General features: G+C 38.2%; 2 protein-coding genes across 4 annotated transcripts; one reads left to right on the top strand and one right to left on the bottom strand.

The window, feature by feature from the left end:
* Window positions 1-127: 127 nt before the first annotated feature.
* Window positions 128-13,052, bottom strand: ccdc3a (coiled-coil domain containing 3a). The gene is made up of 3 exons (XM_028450507.1): window positions 12,358-13,052; window positions 10,942-11,122; window positions 128-655 (listed from the first exon to the last, which is right to left on the bottom strand). Exons 1-3 carry the CDS (start codon window positions 12,762-12,764, stop codon window positions 350-352), a joined length of 894 nt encoding a protein of 297 aa, XP_028306308.1. The 5' UTR covers window positions 12,765-13,052; the 3' UTR covers window positions 128-349.
* Window positions 13,053-17,074: 4,022 nt separating this feature from the next.
* optn (optineurin) lies at window positions 17,075-26,966 on the top strand. Of its 3 annotated transcripts, XM_028450506.1 has the most exons (13): window positions 17,075-17,232; window positions 18,621-18,745; window positions 18,832-19,040; window positions 19,113-19,274; window positions 19,358-19,515; window positions 20,772-20,880; window positions 20,975-21,090; window positions 21,224-21,373; window positions 22,944-23,028; window positions 23,138-23,290; window positions 24,393-24,535; window positions 26,286-26,368; window positions 26,456-26,568. In XM_028450506.1, exons 2-13 carry the CDS (start codon window positions 18,625-18,627, stop codon window positions 26,566-26,568), a joined length of 1,602 nt encoding a protein of 533 aa, XP_028306307.1. In that variant the 5' UTR covers window positions 17,075-17,232; window positions 18,621-18,624. The 3 variants fall into 3 exon arrangements, with proteins under 3 accessions (XP_028306307.1, XP_028306306.1, XP_028306304.1); XM_028450505.1 differs by lacking the exon at window positions 17,075-17,232 and having other exon boundaries at window positions 18,602-18,745; window positions 20,772-20,871; window positions 26,456-26,966; XM_028450503.1 differs by lacking the exon at window positions 17,075-17,232 and having other exon boundaries at window positions 18,602-18,745; window positions 26,456-26,966.
* The last annotated feature ends 801 nt before the right edge of the window (window positions 26,967-27,767 follow it).

The raw sequence follows: 27,767 nt of genomic DNA, 5'->3' as shown, positions 1-27,767 counted from the left end.
TCAGCAGTGAATAAGTGAGATTCTAAGACTGATGGATGGACCTATGACAAAAGAGGACAACATAAGTAATCTTAACATTGCACTTTTGTGATCATTGATTAGAATCCAGCTGGGAAGTCAGACAAACTTGATTATTTTCATTTAATGCACATTTGATTTTCTGATATAGACATAAATGACCACCATTCTGTCACTAATATGGTATTTAGGGATACATAAGAAAGAGATGGTGGTTTATTTGTGTGAAAAGAAGTCAGGAATTGTGTTTGATTATCCCTTAGAATGAGACTTCCCAGCAGTCTCTCTTCCTCCCTTTTCAGTCCAGGTAAGCTGCAGTTTGATGCAGGTTTTAAAGCTTCACCCTGTGTCGAAGTGCTGGGCTCGCAATCCGCCCAATGGGCTGCTCCTCGTGGATTATTGTGTTGAGGTGATGCCCTGCCCTCCTCTCTGCGGCCTTGATCTTCTCCTGCAGCTCCTGCACTTCCTGCTCAGCCTTCCTCAGCGCCTTCCTAGTGTTCCTTAGAGAGCGCTTCACCTTGTGAACGCGTTCCTTCAGCTGCTGGTTCCTCCTCTCCACTGACGCCATGCGCTCTTGCAGCTTTCGGCCTCGCTCCTCCTCCTCGAACAAGGCCGCTTGCACTGAAGAACACAGCAGCTGGGGAGCAGAGGTGAGGGAGGGAGGTTAGTTAGTAATGCAGGGAGGTTTGCTTTCTTAACGGGTTAACTAAACTCTTGTAAACTACCAGCTGTCATCAGTGTGACGTGTGGGAGGGCTGGTGAATCAGATTTCCCGGCAGTCTCTCAGAAAGCGGAAAACAAGGGTAATAAACAGACTATTTGATGTCAGCACGAGTGATGCATTTTATCTTTCTCTTCTCCTCATTTCACTTAAATAAATCCCCCAAATTCTCCTGCCATATCTCATGTACACGTCCACACTGTTGCTTGTTAAACACATCTAAAGAACGCGATAGTTATCTGTGTAACATCAACACACACCCCATGAGCCGCGACCCCTTCTGTGATGATGCAAAGGTCACATACTTTGATGCTTTTCTAGCTTTTCCATCTGATTGGGAGACATGAATGGACAGAGTTAACAGGGGAAGCTCTCCCATGGTCCCAGTGGGGGAATGGTGTGGCCTCAGGTGGACTTTTAAGCTTAGAAACACAAACAGAAGCAAGTACGATTTATGGCTCTGTTTAACTGTCTCTGCTATGAAAGTCTAAGTTTTTTCACTGTAGTTTGTGCTTGTGTCAAAACCAGCCATGAAGAAGGTCTTTGCAAGGTGTGAAATTACGGACTGAGGTATTGTTCGTATTTATCCAGTTTATCTCAGCTCCACAACACTATAGTACTTCTACTGTATTAGCTAGTATTGATAAAGCAGAACTGTTGAGTAGTCCCTACCTTCATAAAAGGCAGAGTTCATTTTATTTTTCAAGACATTTTTATTAATGTATGTGGGACCACAAACTTTTTAGTAACAGGATAAGATTCCCAAACCACAACCCTCAATTCAAATAAATAATCGTCGAAAGCTAGTGTTCGTAGTAGGAATGTGTGATATTTTATCCTTTATGATTTGTCATCAAAAACATTCTCACCGGTAAGAATATGTCTTCCCACGACATAAACGACATAAATTCCCTTGTCGGAATACAGCGAGGGCCACGGGCCATGTGTCCCACAATTAGCCAAGAATGCCCTAAAAAAACTTGTTCCACGGGCCAAAACTGCCCGCTTTTCATTCTCTGGAGCGGAATGCTGTTTACGGAAGCTCTGCGGCGAAGCCTCCACAGTGTGCACTGCCACCGCCCACCTCACACACCGCTGTCTGTGTGTGTGAGGTGCTCGTCATGGACCGCTGCTTGGTTAAAACCAGACAATCATCCAACAACGGGAACCGATTCAAGTTCCTCCGTCAGATCCACCCAAAGTTCCACAAACACAGGGACAGAGATGAACCTGTAGCAAAGATTAAGAACTGGAAACACAACTAAAGCTAACTATGCTACGCTAACACACCGACACGCAGACTGGGCTAAGAGCTAGTGTTAACCACTCCATATAAGGAATAGGCCAAGTAAAAAGATCAAAAAAACACGCCTTACTGTCATAAAGCCACAGAGAGCCACTGATTTGTTGATAGTAAGATGTATGGAAGGATAAAAGCTAAACATGTCACACGTGTGAAATGTTAGAATAACATAAATACTAATGTCACAATTAATCTGTCCCAACTTGTGAAACAATTTTTTTTTAAATTATATTTCATGTGTTCACAAGACAAAGCTGGTCCCATTAGACTAATGTAACTATTGAGATTATTACACCAAAATATACTGAACGATTACATCCTCAAGCTTGATCTGGTTTAATTATAAGAAATAAGAGAGATATATTTAAATTTTATGTAACTAATTATCAAATATGAAATAAACAAGAATCAAAAGCAGTAAAAACACTATTAAAGTTATTTGTGCTTTTCATGTGCTTTTTTTTTTTTTTTTGAAAATAATTTCATTTCAAGTGCGGAAAGAAATAAATTGCATTGAAAAACACTAATAATGCATAATCCACATGCATAAATATATTCCATAAAATATCAGCTCATGAACATCCCTAGTTCGTAGACCTAGTTTTTTTTTTTTGTTTGTTTCTATTTCCAAATGAAGCAATAAACCATCTAATTACATAAAGCCTACTTGTAACTATTGAGCTTAATCATGGTCTTATTCAGAACAATTGAGAGAGATACAAAAAGACACCACACAACAGTTTTGTCAACTGGTAATCAAGTCAAATCAAACCCTACTGTAATTAGCCATTAGCTGTTAGCTAGCTGTTAGCAAGTAGCTAATTACAGCAGAGGAATGTTCAGTTGCATAATTATGTGATAACTTGCTGTTACAATGAAAGTTATTCCATAGTTGTGGATTTAAACCTTATCTGATACAATCATATAGGGCTTTAGCCTAGCCCAGCTAACTCAGGACGGATGGCAGTAGGTTACAGTGGTATATGTTATAGATTTGTGTATTCATTGTACATATTTTTGTAGTGGTGTTTAAAAATAAATTCAGTGGGTCATTAAAGAGGAATGAATCCCCTGGATTAACAGTCACTTCTCACGAGGGATCGAGAAACTAAACTGTAACGTAAATGAATAAATCTGTTGTTCTGTGCGTTTTAACACAATTTTCTCTTTATTGTACTGTTTGGAAGAAATTGCAAACCAATGTATTTAGATTTGAAGTTACTTCGACAACCATAACGCTTACCCTAACCTTGAACCCTTACAATTCCAGCCTTAATCCCTAACCAACCCCAACTATTACCTGTGCTACATCATTCTCTATAACTCAAGTTAGTGCCGTGGTTAAGGCCTCGGTCATTCAATTCACAGCGTGAGATGTTTCCATCTGAAGCATATTTTATTTCCCAGAATCATGAAAAAAAAAGTCTTTCCAAGCAGCAGCAAAAACAAGGAAATCATGTTGACACGTACAAAAATAGATTCATCAACATGATAGTTTCATGATCCTCCGTGAGGTTGAGTTCTTGCATACTCTACAATCCAATACTACGTCTTCACTTGCTTGAACTTATTTTTTCTAATGCAAAGATCCAGATTCCTGAAATATTGGAAGCTTGCAAATTAGTTTTGAAAATTGTTCATTTCCCAAGGCGTTGTGTCGTGTGTACGTGAAACCAACATTTGGTTTGAATAGGTCTTAACAGCTGTAATGTTAACCACAGGGTTATGGGTCATAAATGGCAACAAGTCGATACGTGCTTTTCCTGCAGGATTACTATATACATGTTTCAAAGCATTCTCAGAGTATATCGCACCTTTAGTTTTTATTCAAACAAGAGACAGGCAATATTCACCATGCAAGATAAGCTCCTTCTTACATTTTATTTACATATCTAATCTTCCGAGGCTTCAACTTCATCCATAGGGACCAAACAAATGCTAATGTGCAGATCATGGAGCCTGACACACAGAGTTACCATTACAGATGTGCTCTTTCGACATCCTTTAGATACTGAGCCGTGTTTGGAGCATGACCACAAGCTCATTAGGAAAAGGGATATCAGAATGTTTTTGCACACAAGTGCACGCTATCCGCTTATGAGAATGTAACTCTTCCAATGGGATTTGCAGAAAATGTGAGTCAAATGTTTTTCCTCATCAGTTTGGAGGCAAGGGGGAATATTTACTGAGGAGTCCTTAAAGTTAAGGAAGAAACTTGCACCATTTATGTATTATAATCAAACTTTTAAAATGTAATTCTTTCTTTGCAGTGACCTGGTTGTTTGGGACCAATAGTCTAGCCCATGTCTGTTCTGATTAATACAAGTCATAACAGGTAGATTTTCAATGCTTTTACTCACTTCACCTTTTCAGAATTATAAAATGTCATTAGTTGACACACACAAGCATTTTGCACACTGCGTTTAAAGGTTCAGTCCGCAAAGTTGGAAAGCTAGCAAGATTTGAGCTAGTAAGACCTCCTATAAGCCTAATTTGCCTAATTAGTAATCAATAAAAAACAGACAAAAATGAGAGAACTTTAAAAAAAAATCTATATATATATATATATATATATATATATATATATATATATATATATATAGGGGTTAAAATGTATTTAAAAAAAATTCAAAAATTGTAGATTTTTAGATATAACAAATGTTTTTCACAATGCCATTTTCCATTATTAGTGATTAAACTACAGCATTAACTGTAAGAGGTTTGTCCCACTCAGAATTGATGCAAAGGTAATTCATGCTCCAAACGATAAGAGGGAGTAAACATCGTTGAATTCTTCCACGTTGAAACTATTTACCAATGAAGATCACTGGGGAAAAAAAAAGGAAAAGCAGTGACAATAATCTGACGTTACATGTGTTTAGACATTGAACTGAGGATATCTTTATTATTTGGTCAGATGAATCCCTTAAAATTTTACAACAGAATTAGATAATAAAGATTATACACTTGGAGTCGTTATTGACCTTAAAAAGGCTTTTGACACTATTGATTATAGTATCCTATGAACAAAAATTACAGGCATATGGAATTTTCTGCTCCAGCAAGTCTATCCATATGTGACTGTGGTTCACACTCAACAAAGTAACCTACTGTTGCTGACTATTGTTCTCTGTTTGAGAAACATTACTTAACCAAGCCTTTTCAAACATTCCACACGACAAAATAAGTAATAAAAGTATGTATGATTCATGTTGATTTTGTATCGGATCAATATCGGTATCGGCCGATACGCAGGGTTGCAATATCGGTATCATATTGAAAGTATATCGGAACATCCCTAATATATAATGCACATCCTCTGGTATGAAGTGTGCAAAGTGTGTACGTTTGTGTACGTTTCTGAGAGAGAGAGAGAGAGAGAGAGAGCGGTGTTAAAAACAGGCAGCAGAGGGATGTGCACAGATGAAGAGATAAATAGAACAAAGCTGTGACGGGAAGCGATAAAGAGAAGACAAGTGAGAAAATGGGAGCTTGGGGGGGCTTTTTCTCCACTTCTTCTGCACAAACGCACACACACACACACACTAAGCCTGACAGTGTACGCACGCTGAGTTTCACTGCGGCGTTAAACAGGCAAACAGGGCTGTCTCATAAAATGTTAATGAGAGTCAGAAAACTAGTTGAAGGTGTTTACATGACACAGCTGTGCTTTTTTTCTCTGATTTTAAACCATTATTAGGAATTTAAGCACGACAATGATGAAGAAACCGGTGGGAAATTTGTCTTTATCTTATTATAACCTGACAAATGAAGATTTGAGAGTAGAGAAAGTAGAAGATGAGATGCATCACAGTAAAACATAAATCTGCATTGAGATGGCTGGTGGGAGTTTGCGGTAAAAGCAGCTCAGTGCTGTGGTGATAAGACAAGACTTTGAAGGAGACGTAATTGAAGGTTTGAGTGGAATACTTTGTCCTTGTGCTGGGGCATCTGGTTCACTCAAAGATAAACCCAGGAGCAAACCACCACTCACCACTAGTTGTAGGAGGACTATTGCGGTCATAAATCAAATTCCACTATTCGTGCAGCATGGGAAATAAACTCTGTCAGTAAAGTTTGAAGTAAAATTGTTAAAGTAAGAATTGATGGGCTGGTTAAAGGCTGCTTCATTCTCCTTCATTACACAAACACCTGTTTCTTTCTGCCTCTGATAAAGGTCACTAACTTCTGCATGTAAGTGCTCATTATTGCCCTGAGCGACGCATTCAAACAGACTTTTCCTGTCCTTTGACCTTCGTAACTGAGTGGCAACAACCTGCAGGTCTGACCTCTGAAGAAAGTCCAGAGTTGGTATTTTAAAAATGACATAAATCTGTTTGGGAAACAATTAAGAGTGGATTTAAGCATTAAAGAAATGGTGACAGGACAAAATTCCTGTTTTTCTTTTTTTACATTTATACATCAGAATGGGATTTGGCCTGTTTTTTCCTAATAGGAAATTGTGATGGTATCCATTGCAACAAGATGCAAACCAAATGCAACATCCAAAGGCATTGATAAATGACAGTTTGTAGAAAGATGTGAAACAGAACGTTAAAGAAAACCAATAGAGATGCATAAAACTAAAGAGGTAAAGTAGATGATATTAGAAATATTCAGAGTCAACTGCAAATAATGGGATTGAACTAAAATGATAAATAAAGAGCAAGATAAATAAATCAACATTTTGTCTTCATTTGCCATGTTGCCGTGAATGTTTATCAAAGTTAGTTGACTTTTTTTGCTTCAGATTTCATTCATTCATTCATTTTCAGACCCACTTATTCCTGTTCAGGGTCGCGGGTGCCAATCTCCGGCTCTAATTGGGCGCTGGGCGGGGGTACACCCTGGTGAGATTTCATGAGTTTTCCTAATTTGAATCAATGATCACAGTGAAAGTGACGTCGAGGAGAATGTGTCTGAGACAGAGGATTGTGTGGAGGAGGACCACGATTTTGATGCATTCTCATCTGTAGTAGTAAATATATATGTTTATGAGAGGAAAGGGGGGGGGGGGCATAAACATCAATCAATATGGTCTATTCTGTGTCACCACAAAACAGAAAAAAAAAATTGGATGAAAGATTTTCAAGATACACTAACTCTAAAACTGAAAGTTTGACCTGATGGTGGCGCTGCAGGAAAGGTCATATCATCACCACAAACACTTGGTCATTAATGTTGTTTAATTTCATTTAATTTCATTTAATTTAATTAATTTGAGAAGATTTGGATTAAAAGTATATAAGATAAATTAATTCTAATTCATTAGGATGGCCTGATGGTGGCGCTCAATGTTATCAAGGGTTTTTTTTAAATGTATTTAACAAATAGACAAAGTGCCTGACGCAAAAACTTGGTGAACAATTTTCCAAAAATCATTTCCTGGAGGCAAAATTGACTCCAATTGTAAAATGTGTTAGCGATTTTTGAGGATAATAGGAGGGTTAAAAGATGTAAGTACGTTGTTATCATAATGAAGCAAATTGAGTTTATAATCGCTGGTAATGATTGTGTGTGTTTTGGAAAAAGTGATCACTGTGATATGAATTACAAAAACACAGCGAAAATAGTGCCCTGGCATAAAACTACAATGTTTTCAACATAACTTGTGGGTCTGTCTGTGTGTATTAACTCTCATCTTAGTTTTGTTTGTTCTTGAGAACAGGCTTTGGCTTCAAAATGATGAATTCAGAACAGATTTATTGCATTGAATGCATGCGACTTCGGATAAAATTGCAATTATATCAACAGACTCAGTGACGTTGAACCAAAATCTTTTGTGGTGTATACAGAACTCATCATAGTGTGGTTTGTGACTGTGTGATGTATTGCTGTAAAATCACTGAGTTATCGGCAGATATGAACACATTCAGGGTTTTTACGAACAATTGAATTGGGAAAAATTTGAACCCAATATCCGATATTCGTTTTCAGGCTGATATCAGACCGATATTCGATATCGGATCAGGACACCCCGAGTCTTTACCGTCCAAAAATACACAAAGTGCCTCTCGTTGTTGCTCTTTCAAAAAAGGAAATGCTGGATTTTTCTAAAACTGAGTTCATAGCAGCTTCCACACGTTCATCCTCCTGCGTCGACATCTTTCTGTTTATATTCTGAGCTATGCTAATAGTGGTAGCCCAGCTAGTTCCTCTCCTCGCAACGGCTCATGCGCTAGTTTTGCTTCGGCGCTTCTGCCTTCGTCACAACGAAATATCCCGCCCTAAACCACAACACTGCCTCATGACTGGTTCAAACCAGTGCAGTTCGCTCACGAAAGGTAAAGGCTGGAGCAGGACAAGATGGGTTCTGGTGTTTGTGAACACTAGGAAAATCCACCGTGCAGGCAAGGTTAGGTTTTTACATCATCAGACAAAACCCTCAGAAACAATAATCACAAGCTCCATTCATCATCTGATCAGATTTTGCCTTTCAAAGCTTGCTCTGCTCCATTTCCAGCTTCCCTGTTCGGACTTGTCTGAGGTGCGACCTGCTCGGTTCACTCAGATAACGTGTGATAATGAACGTGTGAGTTAAAGCAGCAGACCTCTGCTATGCGACGTCAGCTTATCTCTAAGGCTCAGAGTCAGCAGGATGTGTGGCTTAACATCAATGGTGGATCAAAGCAGGCCATTGACAGGTTCTATTCAGTCTGTTGAGCTCAGGGTCAACTCTGACCAAAGGTTAGTGAGTGTCCTGCTTAGTCTAAGGAGCTGGACAGAGCTCAACCAATCAGGGCTCATGCTTTGATCTTCGACTGGTATGGACATGATCACATGACAGTTGACAGTCCAAACATGTCCAAAAAACCTTGTCTGAATAAACAAAAACCTTAAAGGGCCCATGTTACGCTCAATTAACTTTTCTGTGCATTAAACATCATAAAGTGTTATTAGGGCTTCATACACATGCCCAAAGTGTTTTTGTCATTGATTCCCTCAATCATTAGTTAGAGGGTGATTTGTTCCTTTCTTACTGCAGGGCGAGCCCTAACACCTCGCTACAATTTGATGACACGTTCCCACTTTGATGAGAAGCCGCGCCTCCAGGAAGCTCTCTGCTGTGATTGACATGTAACACACTGTATGTACCGGCGAACGCCCCGCCCCCACGCTCTGTCTCGTGTTTATGAAGCAGCATGAACTCGGCTACGGAGTGGGTGGGAGGAGGGCGGGCCTTCCTCTGGCCCTACGTCACCGTGCGGAGAGGAGGAAGTCAGTGTCCCGTCTATAGACACGCCCACTCATGAATATGCATAAGGAGGCCGCAAATCAGCCTGTTTGTGTAGAGTTGCTCAGAAAGTGACTTGTCAGAGGCTAAAACTCTGTAAAACAGGCAAATTTGAGAAAATAAACCTCAAATACTATGTTTTTGGGGTTCTTAGAACAAATGGAGATGGGTGAAAAATAGCATGATATAAGACCTTTAACATAATATATTTCAAAAAAGAAGACAAAATGAACTTGCTAGAGTTATGATCACATGGGAGCAAACATTTGCTGAATCTCTTTAACCCTCTTATTATCCTTGGGTTTAATTTGACCCCATTCAATGTATATCATTCAAAAAACAAGAGTCAACTTTTTTTGCGTCTTATTTCATGACTTTTCCTAATTTGATAGGTACACTTGATTAAGTACAAAATTATCATGATAATATTTTTTCATTGTGTTGAACATATTGAAACGTTAATTTGACCCCAAGCTTTTAGCGGCGTAAAACTTGTCTGTCTGTGTGTGACCCATGTGTGAACTTACATCCCCATTGACCTGATGGTGGCGCTGCAGAAAAAGTCACATCATCGCCACCACCGAAAAGCTTCACACTCTTGTGATCATTGATCTTGTCCGTAAATTTCAGAAGATTTGAATGAAAACTATTCAAGATGAATTAATTCTAATGTAAAAGTTTGGTGGCGCTAGAGAACAGATCAAGGTTTCATTATCAAGGGGTTATTTATGTATTCAACAAATAAACAAAGTGTCTGGTTCCATTATTTTTGTCTTCTTTTTGAATAATACGTTAAGTTGAGATTTTGTTTATTCAGACAAGGTTTTTCAGGAAATGTTTAATCTCCTGACATGTCTCGACTGTCAACTGCCAGATTGACCTCAAGGGTAAAATGTGTTCGTAATATTTGAGGATAATTAAAGGGTTAAGGAGCACAATGTGACTATGTAATAATAACACTACTTCTTGTATTTGTGTGTGAAGTGTGTTCCTCTACCATTGTGTGATGTCGGTCTGTTTCTTTCTTTTGCCAACCACCTAACCCTATACACCACATGTGTTCAAGACACAGCTCTGTCGCAGTGCAGGCAAAAGCGCCGCTATTTTACTCTTCCCAAAAGGTAATAAAGTTTTCATCATTAGAAAAGCAACATGAGTCGCTATGGCAACCCCCATTCAGTTCTGCCTCCAGTTGATTGGTCAGAGTTACAGCTTCCTGTGCAGTCTTTGACATCCAAAGCATTTCTTTCTCCGTATTGAAGCTGAGCAGGTCTGGGCCTGGTTAGTAGTTGATGGGAGACCACTGAGAATTCCAGGTACCACAGTGGGGGGACAGTCGCTCCAGTGGTATCTGTCATTGTGTCCTTGGGCAAGGCACTTCACACACATTGCCTAGTATGACTGTAGTGTGTGAGTGAGTGTTGGTGGTGGACGGAGGGGCCGATGGCGCACTATGGCAGCCTCGCCTCCGTCAGTCTGCCCCAGGGCAGCTGTGGCTACAATAGTAGCTTACCACCACTAAGTGTGGCGTGAAAGAATAAAATGCCTTAATTCTGTAAAGCGATTTGATTGTCTATGATAAAGTGCTATATAAAATCCAATGCAGTATTATTATTATTATTATTACTGTAGGATGTGAGCAGTCAGAACAAAGTGGTTTCTTACCCGGCTGTCCTCCTGCATGTCCCATTCAGGGCTGAACATGTGGAATGGCTGACTTTCCGGGTGGGTGCAGTTAGAGAACTGGAAGAGGCTGGAGAATGTGCGTCTGTTCTCAGGCGTGTCAGGGAAGATGGCATCCTGGAAGTTGACTCCATGGGGAAGGATGTTGTAGTTCTCATCCATCCTACAGGGGATGAAGAAGGAGGAGAAACTGGATGCAAGAAGATTTTTGGAAATTCTCTAAATGTCTCCAATGTATGATTATTAAGCAATTAATTTATTTGAAAGCCTGTGGGAAGAGGTTAAAGTAATTACATTACTGTAATTGAGTTGCTTTAATGGGTACTTGTACTTTTTTGTGTGTATTTGTTAAATAAGTAATTTTACTTGTACTTAAGTACATTTTACAAGAAGTAAAGTCATTCGTTATATTTAAACACCCAACTGTGACTCAGTAAGTTACTATTTTTTGTGAATATTATTATTTATTTTTTATGTGATATTTGGTCTCTTCACATCGAACATAATCCATATGATCTGAGATCTGCCATTTCTGATCAACGCCCAGCCACTTTCTTTGGTTCAGGTCGAGGTTTCTACCTATTATGTTGTTACCCACATGCACAGTTTTAGAGTTCATAAATGTATATAGACTTAGAGCCTAAGAATTTTTTTTTTTTTATTATTTTGAATTGAATTCATTGGGGTTACAGTATTTTATTTTAAAAATAATTGTACATTTTGACAAACCTTTTATTTTATACAGATGCCTTTGTGGAATTCACATTAAGTTCCAATAGTGCAAGATTTGGTCTCACTTAACTTTTACTTTGTAACCACAGGAATAGTGGTGTGAAGGGTTTATAAGTGCCGCAAATGTCTTGAAAGTGGAAAAGATTTGTAGAAAAGGCATTGAAATTTGATGGAGAAATGGCAGGAATGGGAGTAATTTACCAACAATGCATTAAAATTAGCAAAAAATAGAAAGAAAACGTGATTAAAAAAAAAAAAAAGTTCAAAATATGGCAAGGTTGGTGTAGCTGCAGAAAATTGTAAAAATAAGCAAAAACGGGCTCAAATTGTTTAGAAAAATCAATTCTTGAAGGCATCTTGCAACCCCCTCCTAATGGGGGTTGCCAGATGCCCCCCAAAATGGGGTCCTGGCCCCAAGGTTGAGAACCCCTGCATTAGAGAGTGGGAATTCTAAGCATGTGACTTAATTTACACTGAAAAACAGTCACAATTTAAATAATTTCACCTAAGATGCATGCCTGAGTATTATTTATTTGAGCTACTTTTTACTTGTACTTGAGTACAGTTTCAATCAAAGTAACAGTATTCTGCTTGAGTAGGATTTATCAGTACTCTTTACATCTCTGGCTCCATCACAGACAATGACAGACTGTTCTCTGACCTCACCTGAGGAAGAAGAAGTAAGAGTAGTTCTCCATGACAGTGTGGGACTGACAGGACAGGTAGCCCATTCCAGTCAGGTTGAGCCTGGATCCAGAGGGCACCTCCAGCATGCTCCCCCAGGCTTGGTCACAGAGCAGCTCCACTTCAGCAGAGTACAGCAGTCCTTCCTCTGCGCCCTCGTACCCGTAGCTGAACCCAAAGGGCAGAGAGTTGTACAGGCTGCCCGTTGAATCGTGTACGGGCTCCCGGTGGATCCCTAACACCCGGGCGTACACGATGATCTCTGCCAGCTCCGCTCGGCAGCCCTCACTCAGCGGTCGCCACTCAGAGGGCAGCTGGCAGCCGTGCGTAAATGTGTCCAGATGCGTAAAGACGCAGAGCGCGGAGAGGAGGAGTGCGGTCGGAGACATCTCTAAAAAAGTCTGTAATCCAAAGTCCTCTTTACAAGTAATATAACAAAAATCTATCTAAAAAATAAAAGGTTTTAATATCGTCCAAAACGTTACAGAAAAGCAAACTGATGCTTACCTGCATGAGGATGCATCGCAGTTACAAACGTTTACCTATCCATCTTACAAAAGTGCTTTTCTTCAATGACCGTGAATAAAAACTTCAACCATCAAACATTTGAGTGCTTTTAAAGCACAGCACAGCAGACACAGCGCCGCAAACTACTCCAACCTGCTGCGTTCGTTCATTCCTCTGCGCTGTGTTAGCGGGAGGGCGCACACATGCTGCGTTCAAGGACCAATGCTCAGCTCAGATAGTTTAAAACACAGAATCAGATCGGGGGAAAAAATACTAAATATTTAAAAATAAAAATAATAATAAAAATCTCTTGTGAAAAAGCTGATGAGAAGTGGAAAATATGAAGTGCAGCATCGTTCTTCTTCCAAACAGCATAAACTGGTGTTTCTTTATCTTATATTCTTAACTGGTGGCTCGAATCCAAAAAAGGGTCGAGTGGGTTAGTGGGAATATACTGGAATTAAAGTCTGAAATCCCAACGCTTGTATTTTAAAAGGAGTTTTTTATTCAGCAGAATAGCATCTATTCACACATCTAACAGTAGAGGGCGTAGTCTATGCTTGTTTTTGAACGCACAATGCCTTTATTAAAGAATCTATTTGTACGGTTGCCGTACGGACAATCTTTGTGCTATTGGTACGTTTACTGAAGTACACGCACGTAGGGCTAAGTTATCCCTATATCGCAACAGTTTTTAGAGTTAGGTTTACTGTTAGGGTTTAGTCTTAGTCACGTGACCTAAACTGGCCAATGAGGGGTGCTGCGTACGGATAGAACGTCAGTATATTGATACGACAACCGTACGGATAGCCACTGCCATATTTTATGTTTTAAAGCAGCGGTTCCCAACCTTGTTTGGGTCGTGACCCTAATTTGATATCTCAAATGTTCGGCGACCCCAGAGACATTTTTTTTCCTCTATAATTTGTTTTTGATCATGTTTATTAAAATGCGCTACAAAAAAAAAAAGAGGAGTGCATTTAATTCATCAATAATAATTTAATCTTTTTTAAACATGTGTTTTTTTGTTTTGTTTTTTTGTTTGTTTCTTTTTTTCCATTTACTAGACATTTCAGGCGACCCTATGTTAATTCCAGACAACCCCACATAAGGTCACGACCCCAAGGTTAAAAACACTAATTTAAAGGCTAATAATATATTACTCCAATAAAGGGTGTTGTTGTTGTTGTTGTTGTTGTTGTTGTTGTTGTTTCCTTCTGTAAAACATTGTTCCTTGTAAATCCAGGTGAAAGGATGTCTTAATAAAACAAATTCAAGTCATTGATTTTAAATTTTATTTAAATCTTTCACTACTTATAAGATAAATTCGAGATTACTTTTGTTGTAATGTGCGCTGTAAAAATAAAGTTTAATTTAATTTAATTGAATAAAGCATATCTGCCTCTAAGACTTTTGAGTACATTAGCTTATTTTTAAATATTATTATTATTATTATAATTCTTATATGTTTAAACTGGACCATCTTTTTTTTTTTTTAAATTGTTTATTAGAAATTGAATATTTCCTTATTTTGCTTTGCAATTTTTAAAATAAGTTTAAACCAGTTGAACCCCAATGCCTTTATCATGGCATACATGTTCAGTTTTCTGTGAAGGTTTCAACATGCTCGGGTTTTTACTGCATATAAACCTTTCAGGGTTTTTGAACACAGCTATTGTTAAATGATCTGTCTGGATCACCTTGTACGGCTTCTGAGAATTGGTTAACACTAAAAATGAATTTGTGTCAAAACACAAATGTATAATCTGACCATGATATCAAAATTACTCAGCATTTTATTGATGTGAGTGAGGGTGAAGAGCCTGGATTTTGTCATTCAGTTTCAGAATAAAATACTCATCTTGAATGAGTGTGAATCATTCATTCTAGCAGGTCGTCCATGTATGAATGAATCCATGGAGAAATATCAGATTTCACAATGATATTCACTCTTTAAGAGACAATAGGGACATCTAGTGGTTGTTAAAGATAATGCTTCTTTGTTTTGTTTGTATAATATATTCCCATTTTCATCATTTTTTGTTTTTGTATCAAATAATGTTTATATATATATATGCATTAAAGGGACACACACGACAAGGCCTCAATCACGGGATCTCCAGCCTTCTATTTCCATGTGTAATCAAAAGATGACTCTTAAAGGGAATTCCCACGGTCCACAGTAGGTTTCACCCACGTTGCAGTGGGTGCTGACTGCACAGACCTACCTGCTGACGTCACCTCAGAGAAACATAAACCTTGGGAATCTATAGAGAGCTGCGTCACATACAGAAAGTTAGCCTCATCTAGCCGGAAATAGTTGGTCTACACCTTCAAAATAAATACCTTTTTATTTTTTTAAACAAATAGTTAAGTGGTTATTTGTGATTTTGGAAAAATAGGCCTTTTTTTTGTTTTTGTTTTTTGTTTAAATAAAAGTGTCTATCTGTACGGTTGCCGTACGGACAACCCCCTGTGCTAATGGTACGGTTACCGAAGTTCAAGTACATAGCGCCTTAGGGTTAAGGTTAGGTTATAACCCATTATCGCAACAATTTTTAGGGTTAGAGCCAGAGTTAGGGTAATGTTTAGTCTTAGTCACGTGACCTAAACTAGCCAAATAGGGGCGCTGCATACGGATAGAATGACGGCATATTGATACGGCAACCGTACGGATAGCCACTGCCTTTGTTTATTCAACAAATACATTTTGGTACACAAAGCCATATTTAGCGGTAATACAACTTGCTCAAAATCCCAGTTTGCATTTTATCCCCCTTAACTCAGAGCTTTTCAACCTTTGGGTCGTGGTCGCCTGGAAATAAAATGGAGTTGCCTGAAATGCCTAGTAATAGTAAAATAAAAATAAATGACTGATTCAAATAATATTTTTACATTTTTAAATTGTATTTATTTATCTATTTGGCACAATAAAACAACAACATACAATATCACAGAAATAGACATACAGTGCAGGAAGAGGCAGAAAGCTTAAAGACCGTAAATAATTATTATTCTTTTTAAAATTGAAACACCACACAATCTCAAACAACTGCATTCTATACATTCATTTTCTCAAATATAATTGTCGTTCAAATAAAATGCATTGTAATAATATCTGAGCTTGTGCGTATTGCCACTTTGTGCACTAGTATTTACTACTCTGTATTTGTAACACAAATGTATACATATATACATACATATATACATTAGGGGTTTGGGTTAGTTGGGTTACGGTTGGAGGTTAGTGGTTAGGGTTTAGGGGTTAGGGTTAAGGTTAGGGGTTAAGGTTAGGGGTTAAGGTTAAGGTTAGGGGTTAAGGTTAGGGGTTAAGGTTAGGGGTTAAGGTTAAGGTTAGGGGTTAAGGTTAGGGGTTAAGGTTAAGGTTAGGGGTTAAGGTTAAGGTTAGGGGTTAAGGTTAAGGTTAATGTTAAGGCCGGGGCTCTGGGGGTTAGGGGTTAGGGGTTAGGAATTAGGGATTAGGGTTAGGTGTCGTTAGGGTTAAGGTTAGGGCCAGGGCCCTATGAGTTTGGGTAACAAAGGGTTAGTGTAACAAACAACACTTAATGACAGCCTTTATGAAACCTTATTTGTGCTAATGACAGGTGTCATGTCTTTATAATGAGAGCGTAATGTCAGCCTTTGTGTATAAAACTTCATGTAAAGTGTTACCAAAATATATATATATATTTTTTTAATAATAATAATTTTAGAGAAAGAAAGTCTCTGGGTTCACCAGAAATTAATAAAATAAAAAGGGGTTCACGACCTGAAAAAGGTTGGGAACCACGGCCCTATTGACCTAACTGCAAAAATGACCATAATTACAATTTTTAAAAAAAGTTTGTATTGAATAAATATCATTTGAAATTATAATAATTATTATGTGTAAGACTGGAATGTTATTTTTTGGAGTATTTAAATCAAAATCAGGGAAGACACTGCCAAACTTTTAATTACAACGCATAAAAAATTACTCGTAATACTACAGAAAAAGCATATCAAGGAAAAACACTGAAACATAACCCATTAAATAAATAAATAATAATAATAAAAAGAAACACGAACAAATAATTGAATATTTCAGTAAGCTAAATCCTGCCACCGAATCTGCAATTAAACTATGTTGCACTCTAGCGTTTGCGTCATGCTTTTATTCTGAAGTACCAAACCGGTAACTCTTCATCATCCGGGGTTTTATTACTAGCTTGAGCAGAAGAAGCAGCTTTCTGAGAAGTCACAGTTGTTTCTTCCTCATTCGGTGTGTGTGTGTGTTTGTTTCTGGTCCAGACTGTCATTGTGTGTCCGTAGGTGTCAGTAGTTTGTCGGTGGGAACCGAGTTGACGGCAGGTGAGTTTGAAAGCGTTCAGCTTGTTGAGACTCGGTAACTTTTCAGTGTTTTCTGACAGCTGTGGAGCAGCGAGGCCTCGTGAAGGAAAGAGAAACTAACCCTGAGTCATAATAACATATATCTGCTCCTTACGCAACAATGTGGTGTTATTTAGAGAGTGTAGAACTAGTGTATTATTATTATTATCATTATTTACCACAGCGCTAGAATTAAACATAGCTGTTATAAAACCTTGTGTGTTATTTTGTGGGCAGGTCAGGGTGAACTGTGCTGTTCTCTACTGGGACTAATTAGGTTATCATGTGACTTTAGTGTTGCTGTGAGTCACGGTAGACATGACATGATTTATACACTCTTTATAAACACTAAAGCGCGCAGATTCACCAGGCACTCACATGATTTTAGTTAAAAATAAATATTAAAAAATTCAAAATAAAATAAAAATGTATTTATATATTTAGGTTTTTTGTGAGTTTTCATCTGATGATAAGGAAAAGTTTAGCAAAAAAATGTGTTATTGGCTTGGTTTAGCAACATATCTACGTTTCTGAACTAATATTTGTTTAATATTATAATAATATAACATAACATATTATACATTACATAGTAACATATGAATAATAATATTTATGATTTTTTTTTGATGAAGTTTTTTATAAATAAGATTTTAAATATATTTTTTCTTGATTACTGAGATTTATTTTTAACATGAATATTGAGATTTTTTTCCTTATTTTTTCCTATTAATGAACTTGATTAAATAAAAGCTTCAGCAAGATAACTTGAATAATATTCTATTAGTAAAATAAGTTAGTAGCTTTGATATTTTTGTCTGAACCAATAAAACTATTTTTCTGTGAGATAATGTGAAGGAAACAACATTGGTCTTGTTTATTTATATATTAACACAATTTGGATGATAATAATGATCATTAACATGTAGATTTAGAGATTGCAGAAGTAGCTCATTTCCACCCATATTGTGATTTAAAGAGTACAGCACGCACTTCCCTACCACTACTACATTACCCATAAGCCACAGCAGCTTACAGGACCAGGCACATTCACCCATATTGTGATTTCCACAAATGGTATTTTCTCATTTTTGGGAATCCAGAACATCACCAAAATGTAATCACCTGTTCTTTGTCCCATTCTCAACATTTTCTGAAATTTTCATCCAAATCTGTTCTTAACTTTTCAAGTAATGTTGATGCTAGCAAACAAAGAGACAGACAAACACAGGTAAAAACATAACCTTCCGCTCTGTGCTTTCTGCTTGGTGGAAGTAATTACCATGTGATCAGTGACTTGTACTATCCTTACTTTAGGCTTGTGGTGTAAATGAAAATCAAAAACCAAGACAAATATGTCTCTCTATGCTCAGCCTCATGGCCTCTGGAAGCCCCATGATGAACGGCGACATTTCTCGCTCTCCCAGTCAGTCTGGGACACTGGTAGACACTCTGCAGCAAATGAACATCCTGATCCAGGAGAACAGAGCCCTGACAGGTTTGATGAAATACACTAAGATTGAAGGTTTTGCCATGAATGTGACCAACAGCTCTGCCTGTTCTCTCTTTCTCTCTCTCTCTCAGAAGCCTTCCATCAGACCAATCTGACGATGAAGGAGCGTTTTGAGGGTCTGTCCATTTGGCGAGAGAAGCAGCAGGACGAGCGACACTTTCTGGAGCAAAGGCTCGAGGAGGCTCGAACCTGCATGGAAGCTTTGACCGTCCAGAACCAGGAGCTGACCCTGAGGGTTGAGGAGGGAGCAGGGGTGGGAGGATCCCAGAAAAACGTACAGGTAGGTGTCGCCATATCTGTTAAATCTATCTGTGTGCCACATTGGAGACTATATAGTTGGTGTTCCCTTCAGGGAGCAGCATCCAATCAGAGTTCAGAGCTGGAGGTGTTGCGTGCCCAAGTTTCTCGTCTTCAGGCAGAGAAGAACGACCTGGTGGCTCTGAACTCTGAGCTGCAGCTGAAGGCAGAGCGGGACTCACAAGATGACTCCTTTATAGAAATCATCAGCGTGTCGGTGAGCAGAAGTAATAAGTGACATTAAAGAAGTCCTTTATTTTGAAATGATGAAAATACCTAATGTGTAATGTTTCACCTCAGAATGGAGCAAACAAGGAGTCTGGTCACGCAGGTGTAAGCATGACGTCGTCCCGCCTGGATAATGAAGAAGTGACGGTCAGCCAGCTGCTCCAGTCTCTGAGGAACGAGACCCAGCGAGGGGAGAAGCTGCAGCTGGAGCTGCAAGCATGTGATGCCAGGTACTGGGATCAGTGTGTAGATCAGGGGTGCCCAACGCGTTGGTCGCGATCTAGCGGTTGGTCGTGGAGGCATTTTGTGTCGATTTTTGTGTCGAAAGCCGCTCACATTGACAAGAACGGGTACAGCAGCATCATCAGACAACCTACGTGTGTGGAAGCCATTGTAGATCAAGTGTTATTTTGTCTTTATAACTATCCAAAAATAATAATGCATTCAAATAAATTCTGCTATTAATTATTGTCATAGTTTAGGTTGTAATATTCTCATCAAAAATATTTAACTTTGCACTTTGTTTTTGGAGAAACTGCATATTTTGTGTTTTTGCTGTATTAAAAAATCAAGGTTTCTCATGACTGAAAGTCCATAAAAACATAAAAACAGTTTGAAAATTGTAAATAATTGTTTATCTATGGATAGGTCTGAAGTAGTTGAAAAGATCTGACGTAGTGGAAGTAAAAAAATATAATTATGTAGTACATTTTTATTGCACTTTTATGAGATGGACCCTCGGATTCTCATTCTTATCTGTACTGTAAAGTTCAAGTTTGAATGACAATAAAGAAAGTCTAAATCTAAGTTTGTGAACTGAAGGTGTACAAGTGTATGTACATGTAGAGGAGTGCACAGGGGCTAAAGAACAAAGTCAGCTACAAATACTGATCCTGATACAAATACTTTCATCCACCCGCACACACACTGGTTCTATAACCCTGTAATTAGCCATAATAGTCCATCACCATCATGGGTCTGTCATTTCCTCCATTTCCTCCTTACTGGATCCTTTAATTTCTAAGTGTTTTCTAATCAATATACCAACATATTACCTACAATAAGTGTTTTCCTTTGTTTAATTTGGCTTTTCGTGAGTTTTCCTGATTTTACTTCTCCGTTGTATGAACATCAGCCTCTCAGAGAACTCACAAGATATGAGTTAATGCAGACAAGGCATTTGTGTGTTCTGATTTTAACTCTGTATATTTTTATTTTCAAAATATTTTTATTGATTGTATTCACATTTTTTAATACTTTTCAACATTATTATTGTATTTTAATATTAAACAAATATGTAATAATTATTTAATAATTGTAATAGTTTAAATATTAAAATCACATTATTTTCAGTTATAACCCCCCCAGCACAGTAGATTGTGAAGAGCTGAAAAAGGTTGCCCCCCTGGTGGAGATGAATGCTTGTTTATTTGTGTTGCTCTGAGGACTCGTTGTTTACTGTGTAATGTGTTGGATTCTTCTGCAGGATCAAAGAGCTGGAGAGAAAACAGAGTAACGTTGACCAGAGAATATCAGAGAGCACTCAGACAGAGACTTCAGACACTGAAGGGGATGCTGGGAAAAAGGTAAAAAAGGTAGATTTTGTCTTGTTTACAACCCAACAATGCTGATGGTTCCTTCAAAGCTTGTCCGTGTTGAGAAGTGACCTTTACTGTGTTTTGTTTTCAGGCAGCGTCTGAGGTGGAGAATTTGAAATTTCAGACCAAATCCCTGTTTGCTGAGCTGCAGCAGGCCCAGAATAAGCTGGATGAAGCTGAAGGCATGAAGAGAAACCTGCAGGACAGGTCACACACAATGTTCAGCACATAAATTCAAACACCACTACCAACAAATGAAACCGTTTATTTACCGGTGTTCAGATGGATTTCCTCTGTTGATCATTTTGATGCGATGTGGTCTGGGTTTGTCTCTGTGCAGATGTCGTGAGATGGAGCAGGATGTGGTCTCTCTGAAGGCTCAGCTGGGAGATAAACAAACAGTGCAGACAGAGAACGACCGTCTGAAGCTGCAGCTGAGCAGCATGCAGGCTCAGAGTCTGATGGAGCAGAGGAAAGCCAGCGAGGAGAGGTCAGAGCACACACGCACACACTCACACTCCTCAGCAGCCTCCATAGAAGTTATATATCTAAATTTACCAGAGTGTGTGTGTGTGTGTGTGTGCGTTGCGTGTCACTTTGTGCCAATGGTTCATTATACCACAGGCTTGGGCCAGTAAATCAGGTCATGTGTTTCTGTTAGTTCGAGAAAGACGCATTAATGGATGCTGACTGGCCTCTACATGCGTGCACGGATGTGAATAGTGTCTAAATTGAAACAGGTTGTGGCTTAAATAGACATTGGTTTCTTTGGGGTCGTACGGGGTCGGGCCGTGTTCTGTTAGGCTTGGGTTGGGGATCCATTAAAGCTCTTCTCCCGCCGCTACTCTTGGTTCTGCCACACTATCTGGGCTGACCTAAGATGGACTGTGACGACTAAGTAAGGGGCACTAAAACAGTCACAGCACCTCCTGCTGTTTAAGCAGAGTATTGAAGCACATACTGTGACGTACCCATTGTATTTTATTTTGTAATGGTGCATTAATAACATTGCTATCATTCCCAGACTAGTGGCCCAGCCTGTTGTGCAGTGACACATCACATAAGCTGAGTCAATATATATTGACTGTTCAGGAATGTTGATGGGAATTCCAACAAACATTGAACTCAGCATTCCACAGGAGTTTTTTTTTGTCTGCATGTTGTCAAAGGTTAACACTACATTTATTCTGAATTCATTATTCTGAATTAAATCATTTGGAATTAAAGTGTTCTGCTTTGTGTTTACATGGAAATAGTAATTCCAAATTGAGGTTTACATGGAAATGCATGTATTTGCCTTTATTCAATTCCGCTTTAGGTCTGGGTGTTGGGAAGGGTTCTGATTGGACCGATAGATGTATCATGATGAAGCCTGTTTCATTTAATGTCCGTGTATGTGTAACACATGTTTATGCTACCGTCCATCCACTCTTTTCATGATATCCATATATTCTAAGGCTCCTCTTAAATAAATAGTCTCTGCTTGAGTCCAACCCTTGCTTCGAGCTGCCATCCTGGATGATGATTAAGATCGGAATTAAAATCGTAATAAACCAGCCACCTACTTCGGATTTAAGTTTAATTCGTAATGGTTATTTTCATTCGGAATTAGGTGTTAAAAGGGTCATTTTAATCTTTATAAAGAGGATTTTATGGTAATTTTTATTCTGAATTAAAGGGGGATTAAGGCTCTCGTGTAAACGCATGAATGTTAGGTGAGAAACACCTAACATTGCATTTATCACAACAGATTCTCCTCTATCTCCTTGATTTTTGTCTGTATCAGATTACATTTCAGACAAATCTTGTTCTGTTTTATTTTTTATATTTGCCACTGGGTTAGATTTGTGTGGATAATGACGGGTCAGCACAGGAAGCATCAATAACAATGATTTTTGTGATTCAGGTTCATTTTCATTTATGTGTCTTTGGAATCACAGCCTTTTGTGATTTATTATTAACTGAAGTGTGTTGTTTAAAATCATGATTATTGCTGAACGTTCAATTAGTCTGCAGACCTCCTCCTGCTCAATATGTTGATGGTGTTTCTTCAACCACAGGAATAACCTTTCTCAGCTTAAAGACGCCTACACCAAACTGTTTGAGGACTACAATGAGCTGAAGGTGGAGAAGTTAAAGAGAGAGGTAGCGTGGCTGATGTTTATCTTTTATTTTTATTTTTTTTTAATAATATATCAGTTTAAATTTAGCAGCTGTGGGATTCTGATCCTTCTCTGTGGTGCGGCTCTCACAGGAGGTAGAGAAAGAGAGTGTGGACGAGATAAAGCTACGGCTGACTGCAGCTGAGGAAGCTCTGGCTGTGAAACAGGACAGGATCGATCAGATGAAACAGGAGATTTACCAGAAGGAGAAAGAACTGGAGACCATTTCTGTCTTCCAGGCTCAGGTGAGTGTCCATTCTTATCTCATAACTGGGATTCCTATTCATTCTAATCAAGGTTGGGCTCAGTTACATTTTTCAATTGAAATTACGTCTTCAATTATCCATGTTCAATTACAACTTAATCATGATTACAGTGACTCACATTTTTTCCTATTACAATTGAAATGACAATTTTTTTTTTCCCCTCAAAGTCCATTACAATTACGTTCTCAGTTACCAAAGTTCAATCATGATTAATCACAATTACTGACCTGAAAAAAATAACCCGATAAAACGTAACTTTCCTCTTGTGTTAGCTTTCTGTTAGCATCTGTAATGATAACGGGTCAGTTTTGATCCATGTCTTCAATCAGCTGTAAAATACAGTAAAAAATATTATCTATCATCTAATTTGTTTTTTGTCTCTTGGTTACGTTGTTAGGCTCCTTAAGAGAACTGTATGGTATAGGTAAACGTATTTTAATAATCGTTAACTACCTATTAGGGGTGTCCCGATTCGATATTGATATTAGATATTGGTTTGATATCAGCCAGAAAACGAATATCGGATTTTATTGGACTGCATTTAAAATCTCCGATATATATTATATTTATTCAGTTGTAGAATACTGTAGATATTATGATGGTTAAATGTATGTAACCAGTTGGTTAATCTACTGTTGCTGACTATTGTTCTGTTTGAGTAACATCACTTGATCAAGACTTTTCTAACATTCCACACAACAAAATAAGTCATAAAAGCATGTATTATTTGTGCTGATGTCATATCGGTATCGGCCAGTACTCAAGACGGTAATATCGGTATCGTATCGGGTGTGAAACAAAAAAAGTTGTATTGGTACGTCCCTATGTTTAAGCAATAGAACTGTAACATGGTTCCCCAGGTTTCTGTTTAATTCAATTGTAAATGACAGTTTTTATAGACTTTCCATGCCATTTCCAATTGTAATTAATTATCAATTACGTGAATACAATTATAATTGACCCCAACCCTGATCCTAATGCAGACACCAACTTCTTAGGTACTTTTTATTGACTAAACGAGAAGAAACCCAGTTCTGGATAGCGTACAGGCTCCTTTAATATTTATCTGTGCACCATGCAGGCAGAAGTCTACTCCTCAGACTTCTACGCAGAGCGTGCAGCGAGGGAGAAGATCCACGAAGAGAAGGAGCGTCTGGCTACGCAGCTGGAGTACATCAAGAAGCAAAACATGCAGCTGCAGGACGAAATGGACTCACTGGGCCGGTACGTACAAGCCACAGCACCAATATAGGAAAAATCATTTACTTTTCACTGAAAGTAGGGCTGGGTGGTATCCCAGTTCATACCAAATAGCGGTATACATTTTTGTTATGATATTAATTTTTAATATACCGCCGCACCGGTGTATTTGGTTACGCAGCAATCAGAACACTGCGCTGCGCCGCATTTCAGTCAGGACTCTTTTCATTGTTGCACTTCTAAATAGGAATGTGAACAGTAGCGCTCTGGTGTTAGTTACGGTGTAAATGGATGAGAAATACATTGAATGCTCTGAAGCTGCATGTGCGCATGTGCCTGTGTGCGCATGCCTCTGCTACAGGATGACAACACTCACGGACATAGACATTATATACGTATTAAATGTTAATGCTCGCGGAGGCATGGTTAACTTAGCATGTCGGCAGTAATACACAAAAAAAGAGGGCAAAAAGGATTGCAATCTGTAATTCCTGTAGCGCGGAAATAAGTCCTGGTGGAGCTGCAAACAAAACGCTACATTATTCACCCTAAGTAACCACCACACCACTGAGTATACAGCTTTTAAAGCTAGAAATCAAGCTAATGCTAAAGCTAAGCCAGTGCGGCAAGGAGCCATTGGGTGTTATACCTTAATAACAGATGGAATCGGGCTGTGTCTCATTGTAGCTTGTATTACTATTAGTGTAGAATTATTCTACAATATTCAGTCATCATGACAGTAAAATAGACCATCCTAAGTCAATCTACTGCAGTAATTCCTCTCTCAACCAGTAGAAAATACTGTGAACACCTGATTATACAGTTAAGAAATATATATACCGTCATATACCGTGAAACCGCTAGAATTTTGAAAAATACCGTGATATACATTTTTGGTCATATTGCCCAGCCCTACCTGAAAGAAATAATTTGATCTGAAAAACTACCAAGTGTGAGTCATTCTGAAAAATGGCCTTGATTCATTTTGGACATCATTGGCTCCAGTTGTCCTTGTGTTAGTGTCAGTGCTTCTCAAAGTGTGTGACGCGCCCCCCTGGTAGGGAATGGGAGTATGACAGGTGGGGCGTGATAAACAGAAGGACATTTTTAATTTCATTCTAATCTTCTTAAAAATCTTCCTTCGTGGACAACAAAGATAATTAAACTAAACAAACAAACCAAAACGCCTACATGCAAAGAAAGCCTACAAATGTGGCAGAAATTAGAAGAGCATTTAATTATTAGACTGCATTAGATATGTGACTGGGGGAAAAAACTGTAATGTGGAACTAAAGTGAAATAATAATGATTGAGGTCGTCATGTGAAGTGAAGCAGAACAATAAACAAACTTTTGATAGCTGACTTAATAAATGTATTTCCTTTTTTGTTTTCTTAAGCTTTTTGGCACAGATTAAAAACAATGTTTTGTTATTTCCTGTAATTTTGACTGCTGCACTTTTTCATTTGTTTTTTATGCAGGTGATTAGTTCATTTTAGTTTTTGATTTATTATGAAATATGATGTTACTTGTTCCCCATTTGTTCATTAAATTTGTTTGTGTTATTTGTCAGGATTATTTGGGGGTGCGATGGGCGCAGGTGGGGCTTGAAAGTTTACCTTTATTCAAAAGTGGGGAAGTACCCAAAAAAGTTTGAGAGCCACTGTGTTAAGTTGTCAGATTCAGAGAGGAAAGGATTTAATAAATAAACAAACCAAGTAGCAGATGGAGACCTGTATTCCACCCTTTCTAAGCCATTATTTTCTCTGTCACAGACTCTCACTGAACGAGATGCAAAGGCGACACATCACAGCAGGAGCAAATGCACATGAAGCGGGTGCATCTCTTGTTGGGAGAGGTATCACCAGTTTAATATTAATAATATGTCACCTATACAATTGTTAACAGTGACTAATTCTTAGTGTTTTCTTCCCTTGTTCTTCAGGCGTAGACTGGCAGCATGAGGGAAACATCCCAGAACACGCCTGCCCCAAATGCAACGAGATCCTCCCTGACCTGGACTCCCTGCAGATCCACATCATGGACTGCATTAATTAAAATCCACATAGTTTTCTGCACTGACAGCTACTGTTTGCACCTTAATCAGAGTCTTCCTCTGCTGTGTTCTGTACGTCCTCTACCTGTGAAGTTACTCCACTGCTCCCAGACCAGATGGTTGTGTTCACTGTTTAATGTTGACACTTTATTCCAGGAAGAATTTTAGTCTGGGAACGCATGTAGAGTGTGACGGCATTTCTGTCATTTAAAGTTTGTTGAACAAGTGAGAAATAAATAAATTGAGACCCACAAGCTAACTTTTGTTTTATCAAAGATATTTCATCTTATATTTTAATAAATGCTTCATATTCTCATTTCATTATTAAAGCTGTCACTGTTGGGCAGTGGGTTCTGTACTCCTCATACTATGCTGTACAATAAAGAAATATAAAACTTGATTTGTGTACTGTAGCGTGACCATCACATGTCTGTGGAGATGTTTACCAATGTTGTATTGTGTAATAACCATGGGAATGTTGACTGGTATAGAAAACAAATATTGCAAAAATGATTAACATTCTTCACCCTGTTTCCTGTTCTGACTTGGCTTGTTTTTCTTCTCACTGCCAAACATTCCCCCAGTTTGATATTGGCACTCCACTTTGGGAGATCTATTCACAAATTAACCCAAATTACAAATAGCAAAATTACAGAAAAGAGAAAAAAAATCCAAAATAGGAGTGTTTGAACTGGTTTGGGCATGTATTTAAAGGCTGATGAGATCACACACATTTTTGTTTCAGTGTACTATTTTGTAGAAACTGTGGAAACTATTTTAATTGATCGCAAATTAAGTATAAACTAAAACTAAACAATAATTTCCAATAAAATGAATTTATTACAAAGTTAATTTCTTGCATTTTTGGAGGATTTTTTTTACTTTCCATTATCAAAACATTTTTTTTTTTTGTAATAACTGTTGAAATGATTAAAAGACTGAGTGTTACTGATTTCAACATATATTTAATAACAGATTAAATTGCCCATATTTAAAACATTAAGAGGCGAGTTATTAGAAAGCTGCAATTGTCAGCACGATGTCTTTGTCCTTCAGCTACACTACAGAAATAATTATTCTAAATAGCCTCAAACTTGATAATTATTCATTCTTAATATCTACACAAACAATTTATTCATGAACAATTATTCATTCATCTCCAATGATTACTTTAACTTGGAGTCCGTCAAGTGTGATCTCG

The sequence above is a fragment of the Gouania willdenowi genome, chromosome 6, assembly GCF_900634775.1.
Source record: "Gouania willdenowi chromosome 6, fGouWil2.1, whole genome shotgun sequence".
Lineage (NCBI taxonomy): Eukaryota > Metazoa > Chordata > Actinopteri > Blenniiformes > Gobiesocidae > Gouania > Gouania willdenowi.
The sequence above is the reverse complement of the archived record's forward strand: the minus strand, read 5'-3'. Positions and strand labels throughout refer to the sequence as shown.

Excerpts from the sequence above, each read along its gene's own strand:
- ccdc3a (XM_028450507.1), bottom strand. The coding sequence starts at position 12,764 with ATGTCTCCGACCGCACTCCTCCTCTCCGCGCTCTGCGTCTTTACGCAT. Across the intron at positions 11,123-12,357 it reads TCTTACTTCTTCTTCCTCAG|GATGGATGAGAACTACAACA; the intron begins GTGAGGTCAGAG and ends CATCCCCTGTAG. Across the intron at positions 656-10,941 it reads ACATGCAGGAGGACAGCCGG|CTGCTGTGTTCTTCAGTGCA; the intron begins GTAAGAAACCAC and ends TCTGCTCCCCAG.
- optn (XM_028450503.1), top strand. The coding sequence starts at position 18,613 with ATGCTCAGCCTCATGGCCTCTGGAAGCCCCATGATGAACGGCGACATT. Across the intron at positions 19,516-20,771 it reads CTGCAAGCATGTGATGCCAG|GATCAAAGAGCTGGAGAGAA; the intron begins GTACTGGGATCA and ends ATTCTTCTGCAG. Across the intron at positions 24,536-26,285 it reads GAAATGGACTCACTGGGCCG|ACTCTCACTGAACGAGATGC; the intron begins GTACGTACAAGC and ends TCTCTGTCACAG.